General features: G+C 39.4%; 1 protein-coding gene across 1 annotated transcript; it reads left to right on the top strand.

The window, feature by feature from the left end:
- The first annotated feature begins 1,718 nt into the window (after positions 1-1,718).
- LOC120716020 (jeltraxin-like) lies at positions 1,719-10,454 on the top strand. The gene is made up of 5 exons (XM_040003388.1): positions 1,719-2,013; positions 5,885-6,145; positions 7,730-8,016; positions 8,639-8,766; positions 8,952-10,454. Exons 1-5 carry the CDS (start codon positions 1,911-1,913, stop codon positions 9,118-9,120), a joined length of 948 nt encoding a protein of 315 aa, XP_039859322.1. The 5' UTR covers positions 1,719-1,910; the 3' UTR covers positions 9,121-10,454.
- Positions 10,455-11,133: the final 679 nt, after the last annotated feature.

Raw genomic sequence — 11,133 nt, 5'->3', positions numbered from 1 at the left:
AATATGTTTCCAAACCAACTTCATTCTAACCCAAAGACTAGAAAATATGGTGAAGCATGTCTTCCCTTTGGTTTCACCTGCACAAGTGCCGAGGTAGGTCTCCCCTGCAGGATTGGTTTTCCCTTCGTCAGGAGCAGCGCTGGGCTGTTCAAATCACGGACAAACAGTATTTTTAGTTCACAAACACTTGTAATGACTAACTACTCCTGACATTTTGGAGATGTTAGCTCTTTATACAGTAAAGTTACAGCTGGATACGAATAATATCAGGCTGATCCTGCCACGATTTATTCCCCGGTTCAGATCACAGACAAACAGTATCCTACAGTTGTTTATGTTTTTTAACCCATTTTGCACAGAGAGGCATTTTTTGAAAAATGTATTGATAGCAATGTTGAATATTATTACACAGGGAAAAAAATAACTACAGTAAAATAATTACACTGTGAGGCCTCTGCCTTTCTAAATGGAGGGACTGTAACTGCATGTAAAACCTGAGGATAGTCAGATTAACAGTAACAGTATTTTGTCTCTATCTGCCATTCGGCAATTCATCTCAGGTAAACAATAACGTGGCGCACAGCGTGACGTGAAAAAAGGCACATACCTTTGACGTTGTGTGACGAACTCTGTATTCCTCGTCCACACATAAAGGCAAAAAAAGGGTTTTAAAAAATCTCTGTTTTCAGTGATTCGAAACGCCATTTACGTGTGGACGAAACAGCTACGTTTTCAAAAATACCGTGTAGGTGTGGACGCAGCATAAAAGAGTTAGTAGTTTATTTTATTACTACCTGTAATTTATTGCAGATTACTTGTATTTGCTTAATTGTTTACTAAATGTTTGAGGCAGAAACGGCCCTAACCAATCTGGCGCCCTAGGCAAGATTTTAGGTGGCGCCCCCCTACATCAGCAGTGTAGTGTAATGTTGTAACAAATAATATTTCTATTAAATAAGCTTTACTTTTCATTTTAATTAACGTGGGATTATTTTTTGTATTTAGAAATAATAGTACCAACTTTTTTTTTTTTTCAACATTTGTGGCACTGGCGTGGCGCCCCCTGATGGACGGCGCCCTTAGCATTTGCCTATACGGCCTATGCCACGGGCCGGCCCTGGTTTGAGGTGTGAAATAAACCGCAATGGAGCAAAATATGGGTGTGTGTGGTTGGAGGATGTGTTAGTGCGTGCAGGGGGGGGGGGGACATTTTTCATGTAAAACAAAGGGGGGCCCAGCAAAAAAAGTTTGGGAACCACTGGTCTAGTAAATGACTTCATTGTGTATGCCAAATTTTTGGTCATGAGTTATTTAAAAATGAATTTGTTCTGTCACACACAAAGAAATTACTTGATCAACAGCTTATAATAATAATAATAATAATAATGGATTGGATTTATATAGCGCTTTTCAAGGAACCCAAAGCGCTTTACAATTCCATTATTCATTCACTCTCACATTCACACACTGGTGGAGGCAGCTACAGTTGTAGCCACAGCTGCCCTGGGGCAGACTGACAGAAGCGAGGCTGCCATATTGCGCCATTGGCCCCTCTGGCCAACACCAGTAGGCGGTAGGGTAAAGTGTCTTGCCCAAGGTTTGTTGATATCCTTGAGTTTGAGGATTGGGCAATCCTTCCCTTAAAAAGATTCTGAACAAAGTATTAAAAATTATTTTTAAAAAGTTTGTGGGTTTTTTTTTAAGTCTAGTTCCTCAGTATTTACATAGTAATTGTAGCTTGTTGCTATGTAGAAAGACTAGTGGGAACAAAAAGGGAAGGTGGAACATGCAGGAAGTTGACGCTTGAATGAGAAAACTGAAAGCAAACATCCTGAAGTGCAGCCTGCTCGGACTCAGGGAGACAGCAGAGAGATAAACACATCGAGTTCACTGCAGGGTTTGTTTTATAGATGAAGATGGAGCTACTTTTTGTTCTCAGTCTGATGGTTTTCATGCCAACGATGGTTGAACCAGCTCCTACTGAAGAGCGACCCACGTGGCCAAGAACAACAGGTAAACGTACAAAAGAATCTTAAAGGCATTTCTAGTAATTGCAAATACATGACAAAAAAGTGTGAAATTACTCAACATATTTTAGGCTACGTTCACACTGCAGAATCCGATTTTTTTTACCCTATGCGACCCATATCCGATCATGGTATGACAGTGTGAACGGGACAAATCCGATATTTTCAAATCCGATCTGGGTCACGTTCGTATGTGGTACTGAATCCGATACATATCCGATGTTTTAGAAAGCGTCTACTTATTATGCATCTCAGGTCATCCCCCTGCTGCAATGGTGTAACCCGAATTTGAAAGCTAAGTGGAAATCCATAGAATTCAATACAACCCCAAAATTTCAACTACAAGCCTCAATTGCGGATAAAAAATTGGCAGACCGTTTAGAAGATAAAGGACCATGGATAAGCCACACTTTAAAAAATATGGAATAAAGTGACTAAAATATGTGGTAGTGAACGAATACTAAAAGTATTTAGATGGTGTGCTTATGACACAGATTTTAAACCAAATGAAAGTGATAATAGATTTCAGTCCTGGATAGAGAGTGGACTAACAACATTCCATTCCTTCACACATAAAGGGACACTACAGAGTTTCCAGTCTTTACAAATAAGAAATGGCTTAAGACAAGTAGATTTCTTCATGGTTTCTTCAAATGAGGGATTACTTTAACAAACACTGCAATATCCCAAACCCAAATATGGTTGAGTTAGAAATTTTTAAGATAGTTAAATTAGCATATGATAGTTCTCTGAGAAAGGCAATCTCCAAACTATATGATGTGCTCCTTCAAGCAAGGAAGGATACTACTCAAAATGTTAAGATTAAATGGGAATTGGAATCGGGGATGGGTATAACAAACGAGAACTGGGAGAGGATTTGTAATTTTCATTGGTACTCAACAAGTTCTTTATCTTGGAGAGACCACTGTTGGAAGAACATTATTAGATTTTTTCAAAACCCCTCATCAAACTAAATATAAAAATGGGACAGCAGAATGCTGGAGAAGATGTGGATCAGAAGAGGCACATCATTATCATATCTTTTGGGACTGCCCTAACTTAAAAAATTACTGGCTGGGAATCCATAAAACTTTGTGTGAGGTTTTTAAGATAAAATTTGACATCAATTTTGTAAATTTGTACTTGGGCTCGGTTGCTGGCTCGGTCCGGGGAGGGGACACAAAACTCTTACAAGCGCGCGGCCAGCAAAAAATCAATAACCAGAAAGTGGTTAAATCCAACTCCGCCAACACTTGAGGATTGGTTTAATGTGGTTTTCGAAATATTTAAAATGGAAAAATTGACATTCTTTTTTAAAATTCGAAAAGACTAATTCTACAAAATATGGAATAAATGGATTAGCTTTGTGTCCCCCATCCACCCTGAATTTAGGTAAGACCAGCCCTGAATTGGTGTATCTCCCATGTATCGTACAATGTCAGGTTGACCATCAACTTCATAATATGTACCTAATGTAGTCTTTGTAAATAAGTTAAACATGCTGCATTATGTAACACACTGTCAAGCCAACGAGTTAATTTTATTTTTTTTTGCTATCAGAATGTAAAACAAAAGGACTAAGAAAAAGATTTTTTTTTCTTTTTTTGACTAAATAATGTCAATGCACTTTATTGTAACAAGTCCCTTTTTTTTCTTCAATAAAAATATAATTAAAAAAAAAAAAGCGACTGCTGTTTGAACGGTCATGTCGAGACAGACGCCAATTATCAGTGCCGGAGAAGCGCCCGAGAAGACATCGCGAACGCTTCCTGGCCATCCAGTGTAGATGTCAGTGAAACTGTTGGGAAGACAACGCTGGAGAAACGTGAACATTTTATTTGTACTGTATAATCTGCAGATTCTGACAGAAATCTGCAACTATCCTTTGAAGCACCGCTCCTCTAAAACAGCAATAAGGATAATTATTAGTTTATCTACATTATTATGTAAATAACAAAATAACTTAAAGCAAAAATTGGGAAACGTAAAGTCCGAAGTCTTTATATTAAGGGCCATCAGTCAAACAATACTGTTTACTCTGGGTCTAAACTGAGCGCGTTGTGTGTGACGTCTTCTTTTGCGCATGCGGGCCGCTTTAATAATAATGGATTGGATTTATATAGCGCTTTTCAAAGGAACCCAAAGCGCTTTACAATACCACTATTCATTCATACACTGGTGGAGGCAAGCTACAGTTGTAGCCACAGCTCCCCTGGGGCAGACTGACAGAAGTGAGGCTGCCATATCGCGCCATCGGCCCCTCTGGCCAACACCAGTAGGCAAGTAGGGTAAAGTGTCTTGCCCAGGGACACAACGACCAGGACAGAGAGCCCGGGATCGAACCGGCGACCTTCCGGTTACAGATGCGATTCTCAACCCCCTGAGCCACGGTCGCCCTTTAAGCGTTCACACCAGAGTGCGTTTGCTGTCGTATTTTATTTGCAGTGTGAACAAGCAGGCAAAAAAATCGGATTTGATCAAAAAATCGGAATTGAGCATCAAGACCTGCAGTGTGAACGTATCCTTAGATGCTTTGATTACTGCTTTGCGCACTCTTGGCATTCTCTCGATTAGCCTGATGAGGTCGTCACCTGAAATGGTTTTCCAACAGTTTATAAGGAGTTCCCAGAAATGCTGAACAATTGTTGGCCCTTTTTGTTAGGATGCCTGGGTCGTTGACCCAGGGTTTTTGAGTTTATGATATTATTTATACTTTCTAGTTTTTGGTTTCTTTGAGTTCTGTCTTATAGTTTATGTCTCTGTCTTCTCTAGCTGCTCTGTCTCCCCTGTCAGCTGTATCCCCTTGTCTAGTTCGCATCTCTGTGTGTCCTTAGTGGCTATATCCCCGTGTCCAGTCAGTGTCTGTGTCTGCCCTGGTCCCACGTCTCTGTTCCCTCTGTTGCAGTGCGTGCGAGTCTGTGTCTTTGTTCAGTCTGTGTTATGTGTTTCCTGTTTTACTTTGAAAGTCCATGTCTGATGTTAATGTGTCTGGTTTTGCTTCCCCTTGTCTCGTTAGGCCTGATTTGCCCCAGCTGTGTTTCCCTCCTGTTACTCATTCCCTGATTGCTCCCTCTGTGTATTTAAGCCCTGTGTTTCTCTGTGTCCGTGTTGTGATCTACCGTTTATTTTGCTGTTTGTTTTGTCAATCCGCCGGTGTTAGTTTTTTTTTTTGACCTTTTTTTTCTCAGTTATGTTATGTTTGAGTTCAGCATTAAAGCTGTTTTGGTTTAAGTTCTGTCTCCGGAGTCTGCACCTTGGGTCCTATTCCTGTCTGCACACAGCCACACCTAACACTTTTGCCTTCACTTTGCGATCCATCTCATCCCAAACCATCTCATTTGGGTTTATGGTAAGGTGACTGTGGAGGCCAGGCCATCTGGCACAGCACTCCATCACTCACCTTCTTGGTCAGATGGCCCTTAGACAGCCTGCAGGTGTGTTTGGGGTAATTATCCTGTTGATAAATAAATGATGGCCTAACTAAACGCAAACTGGTGGGATGGCATGTCACTGCAGGATGCTGTGGTAGCCATCCTGCAGCCATCCCATTTAGAAATTTAATTGCATTCTACAGACGCAAAGAGTTATAAAAAGAACAAAGAACTAATTTGATTCCAATGTGAGGACGAAACATTACAGATATTCTTCTGTCACCAGAAAGGAAATAAAGGAGCTGGATTTTAGTGTTTTTAAAGGTGTAAACTTTTGCAGAGGATTGGGGTGTGTGCTGTTTAGTTTTTACTAAACCTGCTTTTGGGAGCAAAACCCCAGAAGTCAACATAAAAACACATATAATGAAGAAAGAAGGAAGGAAGGAAAATGTTATAACGGCTTTTTTGTTGTCTTTTTGTCTGCAGGAAGTTCTGAAATAAATCTAGACGGGAGGATGTTCACTTTGTCTCGTAATTATGGAGGAGTAATCTTCTATCACCCCAATTATCATTTCCAAACTCCCTACCCAACCAGAAGCTACAAAGTCGGAGCTCCAAACACCACCACCACCAAACCTCCAAACACCACCAAACCTCCAAACACCACCAAACATCCAAACACCACCACCACCAAACATCCAAACACCACCACCACCAAAGCTACAACCACACAGAGTCCAACCAGAAGTGAGTATGTACATTCAAAGAGGTGGTGTGGACGCAGTCAGCGGTTTATTCTACTGGCATTAGATTTACTGGTTGTACAGAGAAGGATTAAACAGCTACTTTGATCTGAAGCAGGACTGGAAAAGTCCTCTTTTTTGCCCGTTTAACTACACGGTTAATCCCAGAGATATTTGAATATATGAAAAAGAAGTGTCTGTGAAGGTTCTCAGTCATCCAGGTCATTGTAGTCTAAGGAGCTTTGAAAGAAAAGCGTCTGGACTTAAGGCGCTTGAAGACGTTTCACCGCTCATCCGAGAAGCTTCTTCAGGGTCCTTTTGTCCCTCTTGGGGTGACACTCCCACAGGGCTTAAATCTTGGACTCTCCACCATTTGACCCTAGAACTAAAGAAGTTTCTCAGATGAGAGGGGAAACATCCAGACGCTTTTCTTTCCAAGCTCTTTAGACCATGAAAAAAAAGTTTCAAGAATTCATCTCAGGTTTTCGGCATGATAAAAAATTGCTGCTTGGGGCTTGAATTGCGAGAAATAAATTTGAAAAATTACATGAAATATTTCTGTTAGCTCGGCGAGCTAATTATAACATGAAAAATTTTGTTAATTGACAGAATATTTTTTAATGCAAACCCACTGTAATCTTTCCATGTTCTGTGCAATATTTTTGGCTCATGTGCAATTATTTTGGTCCCAGTCTGTTTCAATGTTTCCTACATATACACCATGTATATAGTTCCACTCACATATGTATACATATACACTGTTTTTTATTTTATTTTTATTCTATTTATTTAATTATTTATTTTCCGCCTTCGTTGTATATTGGTTTCTCTTCTTCTTACTTTAGCACCTTTGTGGTTCAGGTACCCAATTTTGCTGTGCAAGAAACTGCACAATGACAATAAAAAGCTCTAAGTCTCTAAGTCTAAGTCTCTAATAATATAGTTAATATATAATATTTTCATTCATATTTTCATAATATTTTCATAATAGATGGTGAAAAAACAGGAACTTTCTGCTAATAGTTTTTCTTTTGCTTATTTATGTTGGTGAAGTGTAAATGGCCATAGAGGAGGTCTTTATCAGTAGGAAAAGCTGTAAAACTCATGGAAACACAGTGAAAAGCATGAAATTTACGTCCTCCTCTACACTGTACAGACTGCCAGATTGTAGTCTTTTGCAGGCCAATTCCAGCACCCGGGCCTTATGCTTGACACCCCTTGGTTTAGTCTGTTTGAAGCCAGACAACAAAATTGGCAAAAGTGCTGACTCTGTAAGTGTATAATCTTATAGACTGTAATTCCATTAAACTAATAAAATAAAAATAAAAAACACAAACAAACAGTAGTGTAGCATTACCTTATTATCCAGAAGTCCAGCCTGTGCAGCTGAATGACTGTGTGCACTGCAGATCAATGAAATTGATCCGCTGAAATTGGTACAGTTTATATTCACATTGATCCTGAGCAGGTAAAATATCTTGCAAACCAACTAAAGGAAAGAAAACATTCGTCAAAGCCCGATGCAAACTGTTTCCAATCATTTTAAGGAAATGTGTTGTCCAACCCGTTTTTGTTACATCTCTTGCAGGTGTGTCAGTGTGTCTGCGTTACATGACTGACGCTGTGCAGCCAACCTTCCCACTCTTCACTCTCAGTCCAGACACATCCTCTCTGAGTCTGCAGCGTAGCTTTGACACGTTCATGCTGTCCTATTATGATTCCTTCAGTGTGGACCTGCAGCCCATTGTGCACTTATGGCCAGACATTAAGCAGGACATCTGGACCAGTGTCTGCCTCACTGTGGACACCAGTAAGAGTGTGGTCCAGATGTTCAGTGGCGGGTATATGAGCCCCAGGAAGGTGATGCCTTATCAGGTGAGAATGTCGACAAAGTTAGAATCAGCATGTTAAAAACTGTGTGGATGTACAGACAGAAAGACAAATTCACTAAACAGAGCAAAGTAGTGTGCGAGTCCAGGTGTGCAGGAAGCATTCTGGTCAGATTAATGAACCACCTCAGGTATTTATTTATTTGAGTATTTTTAATTGAAATGTCTCTCCAATGAGTGGAACCCAGACACCTTTCAGAGGAAGTTCATTTTCCTCACTTGTATCCATGATTTTCTCACAGCTCATGGTCACAGGGAAAAATAGATCCACTGGTAAACTTAGAGCTTTACCTTAATATTCAGCCATCTCTTAGTCACATTACAGTCTTTCTCTCAAGAAACAAGACCCTGAGATAGCTGGACTCCACCAGCTGGAACAGTAACTCCTTTCCACCCTTTTTGTGCCTGAGACTTCAACAGAAGACGTAATAATGACAACATAGAATCATTTTTTGTTTTGTTTTGTTTATATCTAAGTGAAGAAAACACTCAAATGACTCCTTCATTGTAATCCAGATTTCTGAAAGGCTTTAAAAAGTAGACAATATTATTCTCAAAATCACTTAATCATCTTTAATTTTGATCTTCTTTTTTTTCTGTGTGTTCAGTATGTGTGGTCAGGCGAGCCTGTGATTAGTTTCCCAGGTTTTGATGGTCAGCTGACAGACGTCCAGGTGTGGGACTATCCTCTGCGATATAAAGACATCTTCTACTACATGAGCAGAAGTTATTACGGGTAAGATCTCTATGCTGAACTCACACACCGACCGTTTAATCATAACCACAGTATAAATGACAATATTAAAGATATAAATAAAGTAAAAAATTCATTTAAAACAGGCCTTGTCTTAAATTTGCTTTTTAATGTTTAAGCTTTGTTTTAAAAGCTTGTTAAAAGCGTGTGTTTTGTTGTGGTTTTAGGTCTTACAGCGGCTCCGTCATCTCCTGGTCCTACATCAGATACGATAACAGAGGAAGGGCAGTCTTGGAGGACAACTTTGACATGCGAGCAAAAGTTGAGCAAGAGAGTAGACGGAAGGAAAAGAAGATGAGATTCTTCAGTGTGGAGGAAAACAAGCTGCTGCTTTAATGACAGAAGATGAAACTGTCCTGTGAAGCTGAGATGTCTCTTTTCCCAGTGGCTAAAAACTGGAGGGTGGTCCCCTTCTTCCCCTTCTTCTTTTGTATTAATGTATATATCAGAGTTCACTTCATGCAGCTGTACAGTGTAATCCATTATCTTTTATCTTTGTTTCACCAGCCTTTTTTGTTTTTGTTTGTTTTTTCGATCATAATCACTTGAAATCTGAAATGTCGGTGGAAGTTTTCACAGAGGTGAAGGCTGAGGTTAATTTTCCCTTTGACTTCTAAAGGACAGTCTTTTTGAAGCTACGGGAGTTGCCATATGAAAAATTAAAATTTAATGCACTGGCAAAAGTCCCGACTGTGAATATTTAATCTCTTATTTTACTTGGAAGTTTTACTTTTTAAAAGATGAAACACCTTAAGAAAAAACAACAATGCAGCTCAAATTTATAAAGGAATTCTGCTGTAGTCAGAGAAACCTGTCAGCAAGACTTACTGGGCTTACCCTGTAAAGGAAATGAAGAAATAATTTACTTTATGGCTTAAATATCTATCTATCTATGAATTTAAAAAAAAATGCCGTTTTCACTGTGTAAGAAAATGAAAATTATATTGTAAATTGTGAAAAAATTATTATCAAAAATGATTTACACATTACTTAAAATTACTTGCAGTACTTAATTTGCTTGCAGTATAACTATTTCTTTGCTTCCACTAAAGTGGACTGTCACTCCCTTACTCTAGTGTGCCTAGCTTTAATTATTTCTGGAGCTCTGCATGAAAGTTTGGGCGACGAGTTTAAGGAAGTGAAAGATGAAATTTACAGACACAGCAAGCTGTTAATATGAGATAAAGTTCAGCACTGGTTTGAGTAGAGGAAGTAAAAGCTCACATACAGATTTAATGAAAGCTAAAGTAACTTAAGAATTTCCATATAGTATTGGTTCTTGTGTCAGTTTTACCTCTTGTTAAATGATGTGGAAAAGCTGTTGTGGTGAGCAGAGCTACTCAATCTTTTAGTGTTACTTTAGTCTAAATAGACTGGAATCAGCCGTTATGGACTGTATTCATACCGCACAGCAGTCATGACCTCTGTGTTGAACTTGCAGACAGGTTGAGGTGTGTTTGCTGATAGTCCAGGAAGCAAACAAAGTCCAAAATGCCCAAAACACAGGAATAATATCAGAGCCCAAACACCAGAAATCACAAGGGATACAAATACAGGACGCACAGAGCGAGGAAACAAAGAGCTGCAACAACAACACGACCCCAACCCAAAGGACAAAACAGGACTGAGAAAATATATACAAGAGATACAAGAAAACACAATCAACATAAGAAAAAGAAGAAGTTTATTTGTGTAGCAGTTTTTAAAGCACACAGTTACAAAGTGCTTCAAAGTTTGAATAAAATCACATTACAATAAGTGTACTTGTTATACTTCTTCTTTTATAAACATGTGTCTTGTTTCATTTATTTATTTAGTTTTTAATAAACAGTTTAGTTTTTCGTAACATGAACGCTAACATTTCAGATTCAGAATCACAACATCCTATTTAGTTGTTTGTGCACTTCTGCTTAATACCAGCTGATTGCTGCGGTAACCTTGTGTGCCTTTGCTTTGTTGGTAGCAGTTGAGTGGAGGCATTGGTTCAACATCAGTGACCGCATAAAGGAGTTGGGCACTTTGATACCCGAGTCATCAGACCCGTATGTTGTACTGGCGCTTTCATTTTCCACTGCTCACATAAAGTTACACTGTTTGAATTTTAATGCCAGGGGGCCACGCATTAGGCGTATAAATCATGATCTTGTCCTCTGCCTCTGTTGTCCTTCTTATCTTTACTGACATCGCAACAATGACAGAGAGATGCGCTGGAATAAAGGCACCATTCTCAAGGCTTCTGTAGACTACATCAGGAAACTGCAGAAGGATCAGCAGAGTGCCAAGGATGCTGAGATGAGGCAGAAGGAGTTGGAGCAAGCGAACCACTCCTTATTAATGTTACACGTCCGG

This window comes from Simochromis diagramma, unplaced genomic scaffold (assembly GCF_900408965.1).
Source record: "Simochromis diagramma unplaced genomic scaffold, fSimDia1.1 OVJJ01000320.1, whole genome shotgun sequence".
NCBI classification, from domain to species: Eukaryota; Metazoa; Chordata; class Actinopteri; order Cichliformes; family Cichlidae; genus Simochromis; species Simochromis diagramma.
Note: the sequence above shows the minus strand (reverse complement) of the source record. Positions and strands in the feature narration are given on the sequence as shown.

Excerpts from the sequence above, each read along its gene's own strand:
- LOC120716020 (XM_040003388.1), top strand. The coding sequence starts at position 1,911 with ATGAAGATGGAGCTACTTTTTGTTCTCAGTCTGATGGTTTTCATGCCA. Across the intron at positions 2,014-5,884 it reads CACGTGGCCAAGAACAACAG|GAAGTTCTGAAATAAATCTA; the intron begins GTAAACGTACAA and ends TTTTGTCTGCAG. Across the intron at positions 6,146-7,729 it reads CACACAGAGTCCAACCAGAA|GTGTGTCAGTGTGTCTGCGT; the intron begins GTGAGTATGTAC and ends CATCTCTTGCAG.